Source organism: Schistocerca americana, chromosome X (genome assembly GCF_021461395.2).
Source record: "Schistocerca americana isolate TAMUIC-IGC-003095 chromosome X, iqSchAmer2.1, whole genome shotgun sequence".
In the NCBI taxonomy this organism is placed as follows: domain Eukaryota; kingdom Metazoa; phylum Arthropoda; class Insecta; order Orthoptera; family Acrididae; genus Schistocerca; species Schistocerca americana.
In genome coordinates this window covers 806,284,377-806,308,314 of record NC_060130.1, presented here as the reverse complement: position 1 = coordinate 806,308,314, position 23,938 = coordinate 806,284,377, and the positions used below count along the sequence as shown (strand labels likewise).

The 23,938-nt window shown below is 41.2% G+C and overlaps 1 protein-coding gene across 1 annotated transcript in view; it reads right to left on the bottom strand.

Annotated features, from left to right (window-relative positions):
* Nucleotides 1-23,938, bottom strand: part of LOC124556493 (rab GTPase-activating protein 1-like) — a 159,921-nt gene that overhangs the window by 84,946 nt on the left and 51,037 nt on the right. Inside the window, exons 7-8 of the mRNA XM_047130450.1 lie at nt 11,101-11,269; nt 8,567-8,808 (exon numbers count right to left, since the gene is read on the bottom strand). Coding sequence (XP_046986406.1) covers nt 8,567-8,808; nt 11,101-11,269 — 411 coding nt within the window. The remainder of the gene's footprint in view (nt 1-8,566; nt 8,809-11,100; nt 11,270-23,938) is intronic.

The following is a 23,938-nucleotide window of genomic DNA, read 5'->3' as shown; positions in this document are numbered from 1 at the left end:
AAGGTTAATAATAAATTGTTTAGGTGCCTGAGGAATGGAGTGTGTGTTATGGGCAAATCACACTTTGAGAAGTTACAAACTAATTGAATGCAGCAACTTGACAAGCTAAGTGCAGATGCTGGGAACAGGGTTGGACCTAAACTCATCTGTGACTAGCAGAATTACTTCACTGTAAATTGAATTCACTACTTCCAGCTATGATAGTTAGGCAGATCTATACACTGTACATACACTGCCAATCTGGAAGAGTAAAACTGCATTACAACACTGGGTTGGATATAATCAACCTGCTCCCTATTGTCTGAGACTAACACATTTAAAGTGCTGAAATGCTCACAGAAAACTCAAATGGGGTCAACCAGTCACGTTTGTGACAAACTTAACTATGGAACATAATTAAATTCTTAAAATTACAACAATGTCTTTTACTTCAAATTTTGGAAGTTCAAACCAAGAACACAAACATTTCTGTTGACAACTCAAAACCAGTTCATCCTCCTCCCCCCTTCTCTCCTCCATACACTCCATCTCCCAGCCATAAACTGCATCTGTTCTGTCAGTATTGTAACGCTAGAAGAAGGGCAGAAAATATTGTATATGTATACAGATTACTGAACAGCATCACTGAAGGTGGAAGGGGAAAAAATAACAATTGAACATTCTGGCATGGTCTGGACACTGTCAACTTGGCTGTTCCAGACACAATTATTCTTCATTATAGTTATCACAGGGCAACTTGCACATCTTCTCAGGGCATCCCACACAACTTTAAACCTAGCAAAACTTCATGAACTATGCCACAATCTTCTTAACAGTTCACCAAAATTTTGTCCTTACTATCCAAAAGGCTGTGTAGGTGGTCAATATCAGGACCCCTGCACAGCTATGAGACAGCCCCCGACTGCAGAATGGAACTCCACACTACCCCAAAGAACATACTGCCTTTGATTTTGACATAAAGATAATGGGGTAGTCCTCATCAGCTTGGTAGACCACGTGAATAATATGATCCACTCATTTCTGGACACTATCTTGACGGCCAAATACAGGTACAAACGTTGGCTGTCCAGTGTTCAGTTTGCCTTGCTGAGAGTTGGTCAAGTGGATTCCATTGGGGCACTGATTTTTGTGATGAGTGTATTCATATTGGGATGTGGTCAGTGGAAAATAGATCATGAACTACCTTCCACTGAACAGTGTGTACAGGGTGGTCCATTGATAGTGACTGGGCCAAATATCTCACGAAATAAGCATCAAACAAAAAACTACAAAGAACGAAACTTGTCTAGCTTTAAGGGGGAAACCACATGGCGCTGTGGTTGGCCCGCTAAATGGTGCTGCCATAGGTCAAACGGATATCAACTGTGTTTTTTTAAATAGGAACCCCCTTTTTTTTATTATATATTTGTGTGGTACCTAAAGAAATATGAATGTTTTAGTTGGACCACCTTTTTCGCTTTGTGATACATGGCGCTGTAATAGTCACAAACGTATAAGTACGTGGTATTACGTAACATTCCGCCAGTGCGGACGGTATTTGCTTCGTGATACATTATGCGTGTTAAAATGGACTGATTACCAATTGGGGTCGATATCATGTTGATGTATGGCTATTGTGATCAAAATGCCCAGCGGGCATGTGCTATATATGCTGCTCGGTGTCCTGGACGACATCATCCAAGTGTCCGGACCGTTCGCCGGATAGTTACTTTATTTAAGGAAACAGGAAGTGTTCAGCCACATGTGAAACGTCAACCATGACCTGCAACAAATGATGACGTCCAAGTAGGTGTTTTAGCTGCTGTCGCAGCTAATCCGCACGTCAGTAGTAGACAAATTGCGTGAGAATCGGGAATCTCAAAAAGTCTATGTTGAGAATGCTACATCAAAATCGATTGCACCCGTACCATATTTCTATGCACCAGGAATTGTATGGCGATGACTTTGAACGTCATGTACAGTTCTGCCACTGGGCACAAGAGAAATTATGGGACGATGATAGATTTTTTGCACGCATGCTATTTAGCGACGAAGCGTCATTCACCAACAGCGGTAATGTAAACCGGCATAAGATGCACTACTGGGCAACAGAAAATCCACGATGGCTGTGACAAGTGGAACATCAGTGACCTTGGCGGGTTAATGTATGGTGTGGCATTATGGGAGGAAGGATAATAGGCCCCCATTTTATCAATGGCAAACTAAATGGTGCCGTGTATGCTGATTTCCTACATAATGTTCCACCGATGTTACTACAAGATGTTTCACTGCATGACAGAATGGCGATGTACTTCCAACATGATGGATGTCCAGCACATAGCTCACGTGCGGTTGAAGCAGTATTGAATAGCATATTTCATGACAGGTGGATTGGTCATTGAAGCACCATACCATGGCCCGCACGTTCACTGGATCTGACGTCCCCGGATTTATTTCTGTGGGGAAAGTTGAAGGACATTTGCTATCGTGATCCACCAATAACGGCTGACAACATGCATCAGCGCATTGTCAATGCATGTGCGAACATTACGAAAGGTGAACTACTCGCTACTGAGAGGAATGCCTTGATGCCGTGTTTCTTGACTTCCGCAAGGCGTTCGATACAGTTCCCCACAGTCGTTTAATGAACAAAGTAAGAGCATATGGGCTATCAGACCAATTGTGTGATTGTTTTGAAGAGTTCCTAGATAACAGAACGCAGCATGTCATTCTCAATGTAGAGGAGTCTTCCAAAGTAAGAGTGATTTCAGGTGTGCCGCAGGGGAGTGTCGTAGGACTGTTGCTATTCACAATATACATAAATGACCTTGTGGATGACATCGGAAGTTCACTGAGGCTTTTTGCAGATGATGCTGTGGTATATCGAGAGGTTGTAACAATGGAAAATTGTACTGAAATGCAGGAGGATCTGCAGCAAATTGACACATGGTGCAGGGAATGGCAATTGAATCTCAATGTAGACAAGTGTAATGTGCTGTGAAAGATCCCTTATCATTTAGTTACAATATAGCAGGCCAGCAACTGGAAGCAGTTAATTCCATAAATTATCTGGGAGTACACATCAGGAGTGATTTAAAATGGAATGATCATATAAAGTTGATCGTCAGTAAAGCAGATGCCAGACTGAGATTCATTGGAAGAGTCCTAAGGAAATGCAATCCGAAAACAAAAGAAATAGGTTACAGTACTCTTGTTCGCCCACTGCTTGAATACTGCTCAGCAGTATGGGATCTGTACCAGATAGGGTTGATAGAAGAGATAGAGAAGATCCAACGGAGAACAGCACGCTTCGTTACAGGATAATTTAGTAATCACACAAGCGTTACGGAGATGACGGATTAACTCCAGTGGAAGACTCTGCAGGAGAGACGATCAGTAGCTCTGTACGGGCTTTTGTTGAAGTTTCGAGAACATACCTTCACCGAGGAGTCAAGCAGTATATTGCTCCCTTCTACGTTTATCTCACGAAGAGACCATGAGGATAAAATCAGAGAGATCAGAGCCCACACAGAGGCATACCGACAATCCTTCTTTCCACGAACAATACGAGACTGGAATAGAAGGGAGAACCGATAGAGGTACTCAAGGTACCCTCCGCCACACACCGTCAGGTGGCTTGCGGAATATGGATGTAGATGTAGATGTAGAATGTCATTACACATATTGCCAGATGCATTGAGGTTGACAGACATCATTTTGAGCATGGAGTGATGCATGGTATTAATAAAAATAGCCTTTGATGTAGCTTTCTCCCTTCTTGTGGAATCTATGACCTCTTGTAGAGATGTCACATTAAAATTTGTCCCCTGGAAATGTAGAACCAAGGGTCTTCCCTGAGTTAAAAGTTTTAATTTCTCCACATGTCTTTTTCATTGTATTTAAGCTCTGCCATAATGTGGAAGCTATCTTAACATTGGGATTTTTCTTTCACTACCCCTCGTATTTTCGTCAAAGTCAAGAAACTGCAGCAGTGGAAGATTTACTTGGGAGATTTGCTTGTTCCCTCATGTAGACATCAACTTCTTTTGGTAAAACGGTCATCTGATCTGTCAGGCACTATACTGACATTCAAACACAGGCTGCATGATTTGAAACTATCTCACCTAGCACTTTTTCGATGCCTGAGTCACCAGCCACTGCAGGCTGGGATCTTTGAGCTGTTCAAAATTTAGCACCACCCACAGCACAGTTACAGCTTATGGAACATCATGAGCATGACATGTAACATCCTACAAGGATTGTGAACAAATATTCAAGGAATGAATGCATACAGAAAGTATTAATTCAAACAAAAATAAAGACAGAATAATATGAATGATCCTCAATTAGGTTTCCATTTACACAAACACGCAATTAGATTGTCAATATTTCATGTTGTATAAATTTGTAACCACTGAAATAAAAATAAAAAGACTGAAAAATACAAGCACAATTGTACTATGACTCACTTTGACCAACTTAGCAGATGTAGGGCATTTATGGCTACCACATGTAAGCACCAACTGAATTGTTTTTGGTTGGATTTCATTAAACTACAATATCATACTAATTATATTACATTAATTTACAAATTGAGAAAATGAAAACACTATATACTACAACTGACAAGAGAACGGTCCAATATGACATGTCAAAACCTACACTGAAATTTTTACACAGGAAGAAGACAACAAAAGAAATGCACTGCAAAATTTTAGCTGCTAAGAGGCACTGCAATTATATATATACAAATTGACAAATTTGTAGCGTGCCAGGTGGCAGTAGAAATGTACATCCCTACTGGGGCTGTAGCAAATGCACATGCGCAACTATGCACACACACAGCCGAGGTCGGCAGTACATTTGTAAACAAGAAACACAACACAACCTAATCGTAATTTGTACAGGATATTTCAGGTTACCGTTCGTTGATAGTTTCTCTGACACCACACTACACAGTTACTATTCTTTCAAATCAGTCACTCAAGTAACATCTATTACAAATTGTCAGTTGCTTTTTGCAGTATTGGTAAGTACTGACACTACAGATTAAGCTGAATTAATATTTACTGTGCTTTTGTAAGGCATGGCTGCTAATAGTAATGTGGAATCCAATTAAGGTTCTCAATTTAGCAATGATGAAATATGAAGAACATGGTTTCCAGCCGAAATCACCTACTTCTCCTCAGGACAAACATGTGTCATTTGTTACTTGATTTCCTTGACATTCATTTGAATGATACCGACATTTCATTTGAAATCGTGGATACGTTAGAAGAAATACGAAATAACTGTGATGATTCCATGAACTGTGGTTCAGACGACATCAGTTGTGCCAGTAACAGAAGAATACCTTAAAAAAGAGTACTGCAATAGCCTTCAGTCACAAAGAAAAGGCAAAGAAATATTGGTTCAAAGAAGGAGAGAAAAAACGCTTGAAGTCACACAGTGTGTGCAAAGGTGTTTTCATTTCATAAAATCGGAGCGTGAACTGTGCAAACGGAAGAATGAATTACATGAAGTAAGAAATGTGCACCAAACAGAAACCCAAAACTATCTGAATGAAAAACTGTTTGAAAGACTCACAACTGCTCATGAGAGGCTATGCACCGTTACCAATGGAGATCTACGAGACTGGGTCCTCAGAATTGCATCTGAATGAACAATGCTAATTTCGAGGCTGGTTATGCAGGTTCAAAAAATTGTACAGAATAAAAAGTCGCAAAATTACCCAGTTTGCATCATATAAATGTGTAGACCAGCTGCCAGTGACAGACAATGCTATACAGAAATTCATAGCTGATGAATGACGAAACTTGCTGTTATCCCTGCAACTGCTGTTTATCATGCTGATCAGTCAGATTTTGTAAAAAAAAAAAAAAAAAAAACTGCATGCACGCCACACTTTATCATTTCAGGGCAAAAAAAAGACAGAGTTGGTTGCCCAGTCAATGAATACAATGACACACTCATATACGATAATGTCAGTGATAAGTATGAGTGGTTTACTGTTTCCGCAGCTGTCTTCAAGAACCATAAGGCAAACTAGGACCAAAAATAAAAAATGGACTGTTAAGTTGCAAAAATCTTGTAACAGGTGCATCAAAAACTGAAAAAATGGGAAAGAATAATTTTCAACATTTCGTTCGAAACGTATTCCTACCAGTTGCAGAAACTAATGCATTGCTTTTGTTGGGTTCATGGTCTGGACATAATGACACCTCTGTTTTTGCAGAGGATGACGAAAAATCTGTAGATGTTATGTGGATTTCACCTGGAACTACTAGAGAGATTCAACCTCTCGATAAAGAATTTTTTTCAACAGCGTAAAGCATTTTTGAGGAAATCATCAGACAACATAATTTCTGATACCTCTCTCTCATTTGAGGTTTATCAACGGAACAGTATTCTTAATCTCCAGTCATTTGTGCATTACCAGTTTTCTTTGCCATGCTTTACGAATCTGATCAAGTATGCCTGGTATGCAACGCAATATGCAGACAACAACTGGGACCATTTCTGACTCCATCCCAGCTCTGTCTAAATAAAACTAGTGGTTACTGAGAAGTGTCTGACTGCATCACTTTTTCCTTTGTCTGGTGTGATTGGTGCAAGAAAAATGGTTGTTTTGTCATTCAATACACTTTGCATTTTTGTGACGACTACAGGGAATAAACAAAGAACTGTCTCACCAATAGTCAAATGTACAACATTTAAACACTATTATAAGGAATGACCTACAGGAATTGTTATAAAATATAGTACTGCAAGACACATTTCATTTCAACAAATTCCAAGTCCTCACTGATGGAAGCCGTCTGTGACATCAAATACTGCAATGATTTTATTTTCTCTGACAGTCACTTTTATCAGAATTACATGTGCAAGAACTGAACTGTTGATATGAAGTTATTAAAAAAAATGTTTGTATAGTTTAAGCCAGGTTTTCACTGGAGCAAACAAGCATGAGCACAAGAGAATTCTCTCTGGTGTACCCAGTAGGCCTCTTCAGGTCTTTCAACTGCAGCTACTCACATGTCCCTAACCTTCCCAAGTTACCTAATCAGAAAATGGAGATCTGCAGTTTAACAGGGAATCCAAACCACATATCTTTTGTGGCCACTCCAACATCAGTGAGATGTGAATGCTTGGTTACAAATCATGGTGAAAAAGTTATGGTCTGAACAGGCTTTGATCCCTCACTCTCTGGATCATGAAGCATGCAGTTTGCCAGTAGACCATTTTTGTTTTTTTTTTTTTTTTTTTTAAAAAAAAGAAGAATGTGACCATTAGACCTTACACGTGTAGTGGAAACGATAGCTGTGTCACTTCTTGCGGTGATGCTCTATGTTGGTAATTAGTGATCCGTTTATAAATTTCCCCTCAATGCTGATGAGAAGCCAGGGAAAAATTACAGCCGAAATTCAAGGAAAATTTTGGACCAGTGCTAAGTACATATGAAGATGCAATTCTGTGTAACATGTCACACTTCCATACAAATTGGGACACTTAAATTCTTCCTTCCTTGTGCCATTTTGCATACTCTGTCAAGAACAGTGCACTCGCTATGCAAAATAATCCTCACTGAATAACAATCTTCACATTGTGGCTCTAACAAGATAGAGTTGTATCCTGTATGCTGAATATTAGCTCCAAAAACTAACAACACAGTGTTCATAGGTAATGTTCGCTACCTTGTGTTCTCTTCCGCTCCCTCTAGTATAAACGATTCTACCCATATGCAAGTGAATGGTTGTGAATTTTTTGCAAATGCTCATTCACAGGTGTTTGCTACCATTCTCTCCATTGTAAACCAGGCTTTAGGTGCTTAAAATTCGTGTCTGTGAATTCTGGACGATTCCGATATGCACCACTGTGTGAGTGATTTGCAAAGTCGCACACTAGGTGGGCAGGGCTGTACAAACTGCTGTTATAAGCTGTTCTTCGCATGGCAAAAATGTGTATCGTCAACATTTTTTGCAACATACTTGCAGTGCCTCTTAGCAGCTAAAATTTTGGCAGTGCATTTTCTTTTTTTTTTTTTTTTTTTTTTTTTTTTTTTTTTTTTTTTTTTTTGTCTTCTTCCTGTGTAAAAAATTTCAGAGTATGTTTTGACATGTCTTACTGGACCATGCCCTTGTGAGAGCTAGGGAGGATGTTGGCAAACCAATGTTAGTAACAAGATGAAAAAAGGAACAAAACATGGGATGCTGGAACTACATCAAAGTTAACCCAACTGCTAGGGAGAGAAAGGCTGCATTTTGTCTATAATGTAATAGATCAAATCAAAATTAAATATCAAAGAAGACAGTATGAATGAGCTAAAATAATTCAGTCAGCAAAAGAGAAAGAAAATATAAAATACAATCAATGTTGTTCTATAACCTAGCTTCAGAATTAAAGTTTCTGACTCTGAACTTGAACAGTTTCATGTATACTTTTATTAGGCTGTTTACAATCTAAGTACTTCACATTTACTAGCTGTTACAAAAAATATACAGTAATTTATCATTAATTTAAACAGCTATTATCAAGTTATATCATTGTAAAATAATTATTTAGTGCCTTAAAGTGTGATGATTGTTACCTTTGTAATAAGAATTCGGTAAGTATCCATTGTAGCAGTGTCAGTGTCACAGCAAGCTAAGCGTTGCCACACCTCTCCCCTAAGAGCTTCTGGTATTCCAGCACGTACTAATGCTGCTAACTGACGTGGACGCTGATTTGTACTGCTCCACCGTAGAAGCACTTCTGCCCACGATTCCAGTTCAACCTCTGAACAGTCTTTAGACACTGAACCAGTGCCACTTAGCAATGGCTCATCACCATCTGCAAATTTTACGAAGTACTGCATTATTTAATTGTAATGAAAATACATTATACACCATCTAAATGACTATATAAAAGTTATTACTGTAATTTTATAACAACATACATTTCTATTGTAAAGATGAAATAATATCATCTACAACCAAGGATATCCTCAACACGTATTTTTCCCTTTTTTCACAGCTGTCTTTTTTTCCAACAGTGAGAGCATTAAACAAGTTAATTTCAAATTCGTTCAAAAATAAATATGTGCCTATCATTTACAGCTGTACATGAATATTCAAGAAACGCAACAAAGCAGACACCAACAGAAAAATTATTCTTTTTGATAATGTGTTAAAAGCCACTACAAAGATATAACCAAGGAGAGGAATGTGCAATACCAATAACAGAGAAGCTATTGTATGAGAGCTGAAATTAAAAGATGCCCATATAACAGATAAACACACACACAACACACAGGGCATATGAAAAAGTACAAAAACTAACTTTTACTCCAATAGGAGCACAAAAAATCTTAATAACTTGGAAAATGGGTAGTAGTAGACAGTATGAAAGGTTACACGAGGAGTAATTCACAACAAAATATGACCAAGACCAATTCCATATATCAAAACTACCATTTAGTATTTACAAAACTGTTTTGAAGGAACAACAAATGATCCAGGAAAAGATATTCCAAGGATAAAAGAGGTATAGGCTACAGTATGAGAAAAGTATTGGTTGCAAATAATGGCCAACTTGAAATGGACATGAAGAAATGCATAAAACTGAATTACAAAATGGAGTAAATTGTGAAAACAAAATTGTGGTAAAGTATAAACCAAACACAGTAGTTAGGAGGTAGGCTGCTTCCCCGATTTTGAGTTTCCTATTACCACCCTGATAGTAGTTTTTCTGAGATGAAAGATTCCAAAGAAAACCAGTAACTACAATGATGGGTTTTATCCTAGCAAAAGGAATGCCAAAATGTTTTTTATTTATTACCTCACAACACTAAAGTATTTAGCTGACTGCATTATCAGTAAGATTTCTCTCTTCAAAGGCAAAAAAGCAGCTTATAAGCTGGAAACAACTCATTAAATTTGGTTCAATGGTTAAAAAAGCTTTCTTTTCTCATATTGCTTCTGTTTGTCAAGTAATCTAAACAATACAGGTAAACTGATGTGATGGGGGGGGGGGGGGGGGGGGGGATACACAACCCCTTATAATCCACTAAAACAACTATACGAACAGACAGGTAGAGAAATCATTAACTCACTAGCATTATAAGACCAGGGGGTGGAGGGGCAGGACAGCAGAACTGTAGAAGGCAAGTAGAGGACACAATTTATATCAAATTATGTGTTAATAGCACTCATTCAAAGCATGAAAACTTATCTGGCTGATGGAACACACCATGTGTAGCATACATGGTGTGAAGAATGGAATGCGATGAGATGAGATAGGATGCAAATGAAAGAAATGTGCAGATATTCTGTTCATCAATGAGCTTTATGCTTCTCATAGTGAAAAAATGATTATTTTTCAAGGTTAAAATAACAACTGTTAGAAGAAAAGTGCTAATTAATAACTTAAGAATTTGTTTGCTGTAATTTTCATCACAAATTTAGAAAGGCAAATGTCATCATCAAGATTTGTGTCATACTTTAGCAGGCAGAAGAGGTGGAAAAAGTTACACACATGTTAAACAGTGTTATGAGAACAATACATGTATGAAATGTATTGCAAGGACTCTATTAAAACACACACAGAAGCAGTGAAGAAGAGAATAAGAATGAAAATGGTCTACATAAACAGCAGCTGAATGCAAAACAAAACTTGAGACTTTTATCACCATGCATGGAAATAGAGAAACAGACTGAAAATAATGCGAAAGACTGACAGAAAAAACTGACAAAAAATCTGGGTTGATATAAATGACAACCTTAAAAATCATGCTTTTATACAGCATTCTCAGGAGTTTTCAATTTCTTTGCTCAAGTTATTTGTCTAGTGCAGCTTGCTTCCTTAATAGATTTTGATGAATAATGACATGACCGAGTTAAAACATCATTTGAAATACTACGGAGAAGTATCTTTTCTTTAAGATTGAGTCCATCACTTGTGCACATCTGCTATTGGCAAATGAGATGATAAAAAAAAAAAAAAAAAAAAAAAAAAAACTGCGGATTGAGTTGTGTAGATATTAAAGTGTCTGACTGATTTGTAACAAATCCTAGAACTGGTATAAAAATGAAATGGTTAAGAAAGTCATGAAACATCTAATATAAACCAGTGTGCATTTAATACCTGACAATTCTTCATTGCTGGGAGTCAAATTATCTAAGTCTGGAATGGCTGGAGAACTCGTTAGATAAGCAAGAGTTAAAGCTGGAATCCTTCGTGTCTCATCGAAATTTCCACTACTCTCAATTTTCATGACTTCATAGAGTGTTTCAGATAAATCATTGCTTGGTATCTGCAAATAAAAATGAATAAGTACTGTAGAATTATGCTTAAAATCTACTAAATGCAGATACGAAATCATAAAGGGGTAAATGTTACACACATACATTGATGTTAGAACATACAATTTCTTTCAGCTTGCTTGTCTTTGTATTCAGTATAAAAAAAAGTAGCATAGGCTTATAATACAGTACCAAATAAAGCAGTGAGATGGTTTAAGTAGTTGAATTAATAGAGGGAAACATTCCACGTGGGAAAAATACATTTAAAAACAAAGATGATGTGACTTACCATATGAAAGCACTGGCAGGTCGATAGAAACACAAACAGCCACATACATACACACAAAATTCAAGCTTTCGCAACAAACTGTTGCCTCATCAGGAAAGAGGGAAGGAGAGGGAAAGACGAAAGGATGTGGGTTTTAAGGGAGAGGGTAAGGAGTCATTCCAATCCCGGGAGCGGAAAGACTTACCTTAGGGGGAGAAAAGGACGGGTATACACTCGCACACACACACACACACATATCCATCCACACACATACAGACACAAGCAGACATATTTAAATAAATCTTTAAATATGTCTGCTTGTGTCTGTATATGTGTGGATGGATATGTGTGTGTGTGCGAGTGTATACCCGTCCTTTTTTCCCCCTAAGGTAAGTCTTTCCGCTCCCGGGATTGGAATGAATCCTTACCCTCTCCCTTAAAACCCACATCCTTTCGTCTTTCCCTCTCCTTCCCTCTTTCCTGATGAGGCAACAGTTTGTTGCGAAAGCTTGAATTTTGTGTGTATGTATGTGTCTGTTTGTGTTTCTATCGACCTGCCAGCGCTTTCATATGGTTTAAGTAGTTGCCTAGAGATGATATGGAGTCCTTGGATAAAAAGATTTCAGAAAACTTGCTGCATCAAATTTGGATAAAATCCCAAGCTTTCGATGATTGCCATCTGATTCACATGTTTTGAAGAAGAGAGAAGATCATTCGCTAGTTGTAACCACATGCAAAGATTCATTTAACTGCCATGTGGGCTTTGAGATCAGAACATTTGTATTAGATCATGTAACACAATTCTGTGGCATGATAGAGTGAAGTATAGTTCAAGGGAGCTACATCGAGATGCATGTAATATTATCCAATGTCAGGGAATAATGTCCACTGGGTGTGATCCAATTGCAGCATGCTCCCTCAACACATCAACACCCGCAACCAAAGTATGGCCTGTTTACTGAAACTGAGCTCCTCAATTGTCCAGTAAGGATATGACTTAAATGTTGCCGAGAACCTATGGACTGATGTGAAGCAGTTCAGGAGATTCAATTAGACATGTGATTTCTCACAAACACTTTTCCTTTTTTTTTTTTTTTGTCTATTTCACTAAACTGGTGGCATCAAAGCTGTACCAGTTGTGCACTGTATCACACACTGGTGGTGCCTAAATCAAATAATACCTTAAAATCCAAACCAGCCCTATTAAGACCTAAGGATATTAACTAAAACAAGAAGAGATACACAAAACATCATTCTTAGCATTAATATTATGGAATGAGTCAAGTTCACACATTTAAGGGGGAATAAATATAACTGAAATTAAACCTTAGTCCTTATAATCATTATCTCAATGTCCTACTTATAGCAATAGCATGATACAGATATTTGCATATGAGTAAGCTAGTGCAGAGCAGGATGCACTCTATCTTATGCAACAATATACCAATTTCTCATATATATTATCACTTTTGCCATACCTAAAGATTACCTTACAATAGAGCAATTGACAATTAATTGAAAATGATTACAATGATGATACACCAGTTATACTGCTCTTTATATGAGTTTTATTGCATAAATCACAATGAGCTCATTTCAGCATATCGCCATCGTCAGGTGTTCTGTAAATACATTAATAGGTGAGAGTCTTGACACTGTAAATTGTAACTATGATTACAGAGGTAGTATACATTTGACTGGTGTTTTACAATATGAGTAATATCAATGCTGCCATAAGCTGTCTTGGCTGGAATTTGTATTTAGACATTGCTGGGACATTCGTTGTAGATGTGCCATTATATCTCATGTTTAGATATAGATTTGTTCATTATTTTCCCTCTTGGCAGTTTGGATGACTGTGGATTAACAATATTACATTTCTGCACATTACCTACTTCTAAGTGGTAACTATGTAAACATGTAATATCACTGACATCCACACTGTCAAGAGGGAAACTAACACACAAAAACTGGCTAATGTATATCTAAAAATTAGATATAACAGTATGTCTACAATGAACACCCAAACAATGTCTAAACACAAATTCCTGCACAGACAGCATATGGCAACCCTGATATTATTACAAGGCAGAAAACCACTACATGAAAGGTAGAAACACCAGTTGAATGTATAATACTTTTATGATCATAGTTAAAGTTTACAGTCTCAAGACTATCTCCTGTTAATGTACACTCCTGGAAATTGAAATAAGAACACCGTGAATTCATTGTCCCAGGAAGGGGAAACTTTATTGACACATTCCTGGGGTCAGACACATCACATGATCACACTGACAGAACCACAGGCACATAGACACAGGCAACAGAGCATGCACAATGTCGGCACTAGTTCAGTGTATATCCACCTTTCGCAGCAATGCAGGCTGCTATTCTCCCATGGAGACGATCGTAGAGATGCTGGATGTAGTCCTGTGGAACGGCTTGCCATGCCATTTCCACCTGGCACCTCAGTTGGACCAGCGTTCGTGCTGGACGTGCAGACCGCGTGAGACGACGCTTCATCCAGTCCCAAATATGCTCAATGGGAGACAGATCCGGAGATCTTGCTGGCCAGGGTAGTTGACTTACACCTTCTAGAGCACGTTGGGTAGCACGGGATACATGCGGACGTGCATTGTCCGGTTGGAACAGCAAGTTCCCTTGCCGGTCTAGGAATGGTAGAACGATGGGTTCGATGACGGTTTGGATGTACCGTGCACTATTCAGTGTCCCCTCGACGATCACCAGTGGTGTACGGCCAGTGTAGGAGATCGCTCCCCACACCATGATGCCGGGTGTTGGCCCTGTGTGCCTCGGTCGTATGCAGTCCTGATTGTGGCGCTCACCTGCACGGCGCCAAACACGCATACGATCATCATTGGCACCAAGGCAGAAGCGACTCTCATCGCTGAAGACGACACGTCTCCATTCGTCCCTCCATTCACGCCTGTCGCGACACCACTGGAGGCGGGCTGCACGATGTTGGGGCGTGAGCGGAAGACGGCCTAACGGTGTGCGGGACCGTAGCCCAGCTTCATGGAGACGGTTGCGAATGGTCCTCGCCGATACCCCAGGAGCAACAGTGTCCCTAATTTGCTGGGAAGTGGCGGTGCGGTCCCCTACGGCACTGCGTAGGATCCTACGGTCTTGGCGTGCATCCGTGCGTCGCTGCGGTCCGGTCCCAGGTCGACGGGCACGTGCACCTTCCGCCGACCACTGGCGACAACATCGATGTACTGTGGAGACCTCACGCCCCACGTGTTGAGCAATTCGGCGGTACGTCCACCCGGCCTCCCGCATGCCCACTATACGCCCTCGCTCAAAGTCCGTCAACTGCACATACGGTTCACGTCCACGCTGTCGCGGCATGCTACCAGTGTTAAAGACTGCGATGGAGCTCCGTATGCCACGGCAAACTGGCTGACACTGACGGCGGCGGTGCACAAATGCTGCGCAGCTAGCGCCATTCGACGGCCAACACCGCGGTTCCTGGTGTGTCCGCTGTGCCGTGCGTGTGATCATTGCTTGTACAGCCCTCTCGCAGTGTCCGGAGCAAGTATGGTGGGTCTGACACACCGGTGTCAATGTGTTCTTTTTTCCATTTCCAGGAGTGTATTTACAGAACACTGTACGATGGCACTATGCCAAAATGAACTCACTGTGATTTATACAATAAAACTCATATAAACAGCATTGTAGCTCATATATCATTACTGTAATCATGTCACTACAAGACAAACTTTGCACTGCAGGCCCCAAGAAACAAAAAATGACTACACATGAGCCGTCACTGCCCCAAAAAGTAGAGGCAAATGTCTACATGAGATTTACTGTACTTAAATGTGTATGCGATGTCCTGAAAATAAGTAAATATAACAAAATAATTTTCAATAAAGAAGGAACTCTGAACAATGCTGGCCTGTAAGGAAGCTGTACAATCCTTGACAAAATAGCTTACAACATTTAGTGGTACTTAGATGTGCAAACTTCTGACAAATGATAGTGAATGTATTAACAGTGAAAAACCCTGTAGGAAAGACATATCCTCCATCTCCCCTCTTCAGAGAGGTGGTAATGTTGTACAGGAATTGTAATAAATGTTTCAGGCACAAATCAGTGCAAGTTTGTATTCTATGGCATAGGAACGAGCTTCCATAATATGAATAGCCAGATTATTATGGCATTAGCTCTAATTGATTTTTAGAAATCATGGAAAATTTTAATGTGGAGAGCCTTAGAAGATGTTCAACCCCACTATTTTTCATTTAAAGCTAGTGTCTACCACTGCAAAACATCTCATAAATAGAAACCACTTATAACATAAATAAAGTAAATTTTTAGAAAATTATTTCACATTTTCACACTTGTGCTATTATTGTGGTACAGTTTGAATAAGTTATATAATTAAGAAATACATTTCTTGATATCATACTCAGAGCTGATGATTGCACTTTTCATTGAAATTTGATCCTGTGTCACCTAAAATTTGTATCCACAATTCTCTCTGTTATAATTTTCTTCTAGTTATTCTGTTGACCCAGTTAGTGACAAACAGCAAAGCAGACTCAGAAATCCCTTCAGCCAGCCATAGGGAAATATAAAGTGCACTATCAACAGAGTTTGTGCTTGAGTCTACTGATATCCACATCCGCAGTGCTTCACACGAACAACACATTCATATAACCTGAGGATCACAGAAACCATCTCTCATGACCTAGTTTCACCCAGTAGATGAGCATACATGTGGATCTACACCTATATCTACATCTACAGACATGATAGGTGCCTGGTGGAGGCTACCTGTACTACTACTCGTCATTCCCTTTCCTGTTCAACTTGCAAATAAAGCAAGCAAAATACAACTGTCTATATTCCTTCATATGATCTCTAATTTCTCATTCCTTATCTTCACGGTCCTTCTGTGAAATGTATGTTGCCGGCAGTATAATTGTCCTGCAGTCAGCTTCAAATGCCAGTTCTCTAAATTTTCTCAATAGTGTTCCTCAGAAAGATCCTTGCCTTACCTCCAGGGATTCCCATTTGATTTCCCGAAGCATCTCTGTAAGACTTGCATGTTGTTCAAACCCACTGGTAACCAGGCAATATCTGAATTGCTTCAATGTTTTCCTTCAATTCAGCCATTTGCAGATTCCATCACTCAAGTAGCACTCAAGAATAGGTCGCACCAGCATCTTATACGTGGTTCCACTTACAAATGAACTGCATTTTCCTAAAATTCACCTACAAGACCAAAGTTAATCATTCACCTTCCCTACCACAATCCTCACATGCTCATTCCATTTCATATCGCTCTGCAACATTACGTCCAGATAGTTAAATGATATGACTGCACGAAGCACGACACTACTAATGATGTATTCGAACATTTCTTACTGATCTGCATTAACTTACATTTCTCTACATTTGGAACTAGCTGCTATTCATCACCATCACACTAACTAGAAATTTTGTCCGAGTCACCTTTATCCTCTTACAATCACTCGACTTCAACATCTTCCCGCACATCACAGCATCATCAGCACACAACTTCAGATTGTTGCCCACCCTGTCTGGTTGGTTTAAAAGGGGGGAGGGAGGAGGGAGGGACCAAACTGCAAGGGGCCAAACTGCAGTCCCTTGTTCCTGGTAAAATAATTACACAAGGGATAGAAGAAAGGAAAGACGGTGTACAGCACAATAACAGGAGAAAGGAAGAACCAGAAGAACGACAGAAGGATGACCAACACTACTATGGACAAAACAGGAAAAGAAAACCACAGAAAGAAGCAAGAAACAGGTAGAAGAGATAAAAACAAGAGAGCAGATGACTGTGGCTGGACGATCACGAGAATAAAAAGGACGATCACGAGAATAAAAAGGAAAACCAGGCACTCTGTGACACATTGAAACATCCACTCTACAAGCATTAGAGTGCAGAACACAAAGGGACAAAGGACATGCGCTGAAACTTATACAGAATGATAAAAATAACCCTCATGTATAAAACTTAAAACTAAATTAGCCAATGAGGCATTTCCAGCTAGAATTAATGGCAACGAGTCCAGTAACTGAAGAGTCCATCGCATGAAAGATTCCCCATCAACTCTCGTATATACGAGGTACTGGGGTGAATAAGCTTCACTGCCATCCTTGGCCTGGTGTTCCTCCTATGGTGGGGCCAGGCAGGGGAACAATTGGGGGTCATATTTGTTAGCACTGAAGTTCGACTTTGTCGCTTAGAGGCTGCTGGCGGCGGACCACCAGCACGAGATGACGTACTACGCTTCATGGCATGTCAGTAGAAGAGGAGCGGAAGGAAAACAAAAATCGTCAACATTTAAGAAAGGGGATCCTGAGGACCCCACTGCTGCCGCAAGACCATTAATGGCAATTAAAAAAAGTGGAATACTCAGTACAGAGCCCCCTGGAACACCATTCTCTTGGATGTGGGGCAAACTCCGTGAAGCACCAACGTGAACTCTGGAAATGTGGAGCGATAAAAAGTTCTGTATAAAAATTAGGAGCAGACTCCAGAGACCCCACTCGTGCAGAGTAGTTAGGATGTGGTGCTGCCAAGGGGTATCATAGGCTTTCATCAGGTCAAAAAAGATGGCAATAAGGTGATGATGCCAAGAAAAGGCCGTTTGGATGGCAGACACCGATTAGACCAAGTTGTCAATGGTAGAGTGATCTTAGCGAATATTGCCCTGGGATGGAGCCAGAAGCCCAGAGATTCAAAGAGTCAACACAACCACTGCCTCACCATCCATGCGAAGAGCTTGCACAGAATGTTAGTGTAGCTGATAGTGTTGTGTCTAGACAAGACAGCCTAGACACAATGAGAGGAAGCCGAAAGGCACGCGCTAAGCTAAAGCAGGATGGCGTGAGGTCTGAAACAGGATACGTAATGAATGCTATAAAGAAAAGTACGTAGCTTCTGGAATACTTAACTTTAATCCATCCTTTTGGTACATCTGGAGATTGTGGCAATACAAGTGATACTCTTTAGATACATGCAATGTTACTAATGGCACCTTGCTAGGTTGTAGCCATTGACTTAGCTGAAGGCTATTCTAACTATCGGCTCGGCAAAGGAGCGAGGCTTCGTCAGTATAGTCGCTAGCTACGTCGTCCGTACAACTGGGGCGAGTGCTATCCCGTATCTCGAGACCTGCCTTGTGGTGGCGCTCGGTCTGCGATCACACAGTGGCGACACGCGGGTCCGACATGTACTAAAGGACCGCGGCCGATTTAAAGCTACCACCTAGCAAGTGTGGTGTCTGGCGGTGACACCACAGATAGGACGATAGCTATCCACGTCTAGTGGATTCTTACTAGGTTTTAGCACTGGAACGATGATACTTTCTCTCCACTGCGACAGGAATTCGCCGTCGCTCCAGATATAGTTGAAGACGGCAAGGAGGTGGTGCTGGTAGTCTGCTGACAGATGTTTAATCATTTGGGAATGGATGTGGTCTGGTCTAAGGGATCTGTCACGACAACTGTCAAGGACACAGAGAAATTCCCACTCACTGAAAGAATCATTATATGGCTCAGAGTGGCGCAGAGCAAAACATACGTGGTGTTGTTCCACCTGCTGTTTTAGGAGGTGAAAGGCAGGCAGTAATTCTCAGAAGCAGAGGTGTGAGCATAATGTTTGGCAAGACACTCTCTCATTACGTCTGGATTAGCATCTACAACTCCATGTGTGGAAATTCCAGGTATACCTGCATGGGTCTGACATCTGTAAAGGCATCTGAGTTTGGTCCAAAAGTGGGAAGGAGAGGTTCATGTTCTAATGGCATAGATGTATCATTCCAAACGCTCCTGCTTATGTCATTTGATGAGCTGAGAGATCTGGGCACAGAGCCATTTGAAGGCAATGAAGTGCTCCAGGGACAAGTGGCTCTTATGACATTGGAGAGCCCACCTATGGTCTAATGGCTGTAGTGATTTCCAGCTACCACCAAGGCACTGACTTCCACCAAGGGCAACCTGAGGAACAAGGGATTGCCGATTCAGCTACAGCAGCAACGGTAGTAGTGATGGTGTTGATTCCTTCATTGATGTTGCCATGCAACAGAGATTCAACAGTGGTAGCGGAGGTGAAAGCATACCAATCACCCTTGGTAAGAGCCCATCTGAGCAAGCGCCTAGGTGAGTGATGCTGAGGGAGGGACAGAAAGAGTGGAAAATGATCACTACCACAAAAGTCTTCATGATCTCTCTGATGGATGGACGGGAGAGGGCCAGGACTGCAAACCGAGAGCTCAATGACTGAGTATGTGCTATGTGCCACACTGTGGGCACCTGTACTGAGGAGGCAAAGGTTGAGTTGCCATGAAGGGTGGGGATCTGCATTGTGGGAAACCAGGTTTCCTGAAGTGCAGTGCAAAAGGCAGGTGTAACACTTAAGAGCTGTTGTAACTTAGCCAGGTGGGGAAAAAGCCATCACGATTCCACTGGATGATGGCACTTTTTGCTGTCTGGGAAGGCATGAAGGGACCAAAGAGGCAGATTACACCTCACGATAGCCTGCCACCACCAGTTGAGTGCTCGCATCCAGTACCATTGCTTCTGAGGTGTCGGTGAGCTCTAGGTCCTCAGGGGATGACAGAATCTCCACTTCTTCCGTGGACGTGGAACTGTTAGGGAGTGGTGGTATGGGGACCACTGGAGTCTCCCATTTCTGAACAGGCTTCTTTGTCTGTTTGCCCTCTCACCACTCTTTAGTGACTTGCTGAGAGAGCTTCTCTGAAGTAGCTTCAGGAATAGAGGAAGACTGTGAAGCTCTTTGACCAGCAGCTAGTGACTCCCTCAGCCACTGGCTGGTGTCCACTTTACCACCCACAGGGGGAGACTGTGCAAGGTAGAGCCCAATGGATCCCTTCCATGCAAGAGGAGCCAGAAGAGGCTGCTGTTTCTTCAGCTGAGGGGGGGGGGGGGGGGGGGGGGAGGGGGGGGGCAATTTCCGTGGCATTTGGGGGTGGCGGTGCTCCAAGAGTAGAAGCTTTGGGAGCAAAGAGAAGATGTGGCCCCAGCTCCCAAGAATGGGGACTAAGATGGGCGTCCCTGAGTGTCTATGGGAGAAAGCTTAGACGAGGAGCGTAAGGGCATCAAATGAGGGTGACATCATCATAGGGACAGCACAAGACAACAACATTCAAACAGGATTCAACCTTTCATATTTCAGTTTAACCTCATGGTAAGAAAGCTTGTCCAGGATCTTTTACACTATAAGTTTTTGCTCCTTTTGGAGTACCGTGCAGATGATGATGATGATGATTAGTGTTTTAGGGCGCACAACCTGGAGTACCGTGCAGTCTGGCGAGCATTGGGAGTGGTGTTATCCACAGCTGACACAGGTGGGAGGAGAAGCACATGGAGTATTCAGTTGAATTGGACGTCCACAGTTTTGACGTGTGGTGCTGGAATTGCACCGAGAAGACACAGCACTTACAGCACTGCATAGGGTGAGGGCCATATGGTTTGACATCACAGTTGTATACCATCACCATGACCTTTTGAGGTAACGAATCACACTCAAAGGCCAAGATGAGGGCACCAGTGACAACCCTATTATCCTTAGGGCCCTTGTACGCATGCTGGACAAAGTGAACACCCCGTCGTTCTAAACTGGTGCAGAGCTCGTCATCGGACTGCAACACAATGTCACAATGAAAAGTAATTCCCTGGACCATGTTGATGGTTTTATGAGGAGTGACCGAAACAGGAATATCACTCAACTTGTCACAGGTGAGTAACGTCTGGGACTGGGCAAGGGATGCCATTTGAATCAGGACTGACGCATTGCACAATTTGGGCAGCGCTGTCACTTCCCAAACTTATCCTCCATGTGTTCAACAAAAAATAGAGGCTATGTATCCAGAAAGGAGTCCCCATCGGTTCTGCTACACACTAAATAATGATGCGAATATAGTTCTCTTCTTTCTATAGCCCTACATTCCTCCAATGGCATAGCTAGGGAGGGGAATGATTTAGGGTCATATTTCGTGGCACTGAATTCAACCTACCCTTTCTTAGAGACTGCTGAGGCCATTCAGTCTGCAGGAAAAGATGACTTGGCCACTTCATTTTGGGTCATCTGCCCTAATGCCACCCACTCCGATCACGGTATCTCACCCAGCAACAGCAAAGGACACCTGGCGCAATGGCCATTGCCGGGAGTCCAGATGCCCCACTGTAATGGGTGTCTACTCCTTGGAATGTGTGTTAATGCTGCAGCTCAGGCATCAGTCGTGCGATCCCTGGGTAGTTAGGGGGTACGACCAAGAGGGTACATGGCAACCCCTGCACAATGGACTGGTTACCATGCTGGATATTGGGTGCATAGAAATCCAGTATTGTCATGTAGCAAAAGAGGACAACGGACAATGGATGGAGATTATGCACCACGTAAGATGTCCTCGCAAAAACAGCTGGAATATTGGGGGAGTTGCAGCACCGTCACACTAATGGGTACAGAAGATGTAAATGCACAAAGGATGTAAGATGCACCACGTAAGGTGTCCTTCACCAAATGGACCACACTTCTGAAAATTTGGACTGTGTGGAGGCCACACCCTAAAAGGGAACCATAATGTATTAGGCCGAAAAGTGGGACACTCCTTTCAGTCGCCTCTTATGACAGGCAGGAAAATCTCGGGCCTATTCTAACCCCCGAACTCACAGGAGGGAATGGTCATGCACACAATAAAACATTGTGGATTAAGCAACTGTTGTGTGGTTTCTTCTCTCAGAAGATACATTAAGGAAAAGTAAACCTATGTTTATAGCACTTGTAGACTCAGAGAAAACTTTTGATAATGTCAACTGGAGTATGTTCTTTGAAATTATGAAGGTAGCAGGGATAAAATGCAGGAAGAGAAAGATTATTCACAACTTGTACAGGAAATAGATAGCAATTATAAGAGTCAAAGGACAGTAAATGAAAGCTGTAGTTGGGATGGGACTGAGACACGGTTGTAGCCTATCCAAAATGTAATTCAATCTGTATACTGAGCAGGCTGTAAAGGACACTAAAGAAAAATTTCAAGGCAGAGTTAACGTTCAGTGAGAAGAAATACAAATTTGAAGGTTTGCCAATGACACTATAAATCTATCGGAGATAGCAAAGGGCTTGGAAGAGCAGTTGATTGGAATGGATAGTATCTTGAAATGAGGATGTAAGATGAACATCAACAAAAGCAAAACAAGAGTAATAGAATGGAATCGAATTCAATCAGGTAATGCTGAGTTAATTAGATTATTAACACTTATAGTAGTAGATGAGGTTTGCTATTTGGCAGCAAAATAAATTATGATGGATGAGGCATAGGGGATATAAAACATAGACTGGCAATGGCAAGAAAAGCGTTTCCAATAAAGAGAAATTTGTTAACATCGAATATAAATTTAAGTGTTAGGAAGTCATTTCTGAGAGTATTTGTACAGAGTGTAGCCATGTACAGAAGTGAAACATGGATGACCGACAGTTTAGACAAGATGGGAATAGAAGCTTTTGAAATGAGGTGGTACAGAAGATTACTGAAGATTAGGTGGGTCAATCACATTACTAATGAGGAGATACTAAATAGGGTAGAGAAGAAAAGAAATTTCTGACACAACCTGATGAGAAGAAGGGGTTTGCTGATAGGGCACATTCCAAGACATCAAAGAATCACCAATTTAGTATTGGTGGGAAGTGTGTGGGGTAAAAATTGTAGAGGGAGAACAAGGGGTGAATACAGTAAGCAGATTCAGAAGGATATAAGTTGCAGTAGTTATCGTAAGTTGCAGTAGTTATCAGGAGATGAAGAGGCTTGCCCAAGATAGAGTAGCATCTAGAACTGCATCAAACATGTCTTTGGACTGAAGACCACAATAACAACATAATTCATACAACAAAGTAATATCCATGTTAATCACTTCAGCACTGGGAACATCAGTAACTGAAGCAGAAATTCGAAAATCTCAGGAACACAAAGCAGTGTAACTGCTGCCACCCAAGAAAGGAGAAAGCTCAACATTAAGGTGGAAGAGCTGCCAGTTGGCAAACCACCACAAACCAAGAGACCCAATAAGATCCTCCACCCCCCCCCCCCCCCCCCCCCGAGAGAGAGAGAGAGAGAGAGAGAGAGAGAGAGAGAGAGAGAGAGAGAGAGCTTGTGCATGTGTTTGAGCATATCTACAGTTGGTCGAGCTTCTAGCAACCAACAAGTTCAGGTGATACAATATCACAGCTGCCTGACCTCAGGTCCAAATATTATCAATCTGATCAACAAATAAAGATGCACTGACATGCCTGGGCAGTTTGTGGCCTACTGTAGAAATTCATCATAATGGCCTAAAACAACATTCACAAACATGCTGGATGAACTTTAAAAGTGTTCTGATGAGTTGCACTACATGT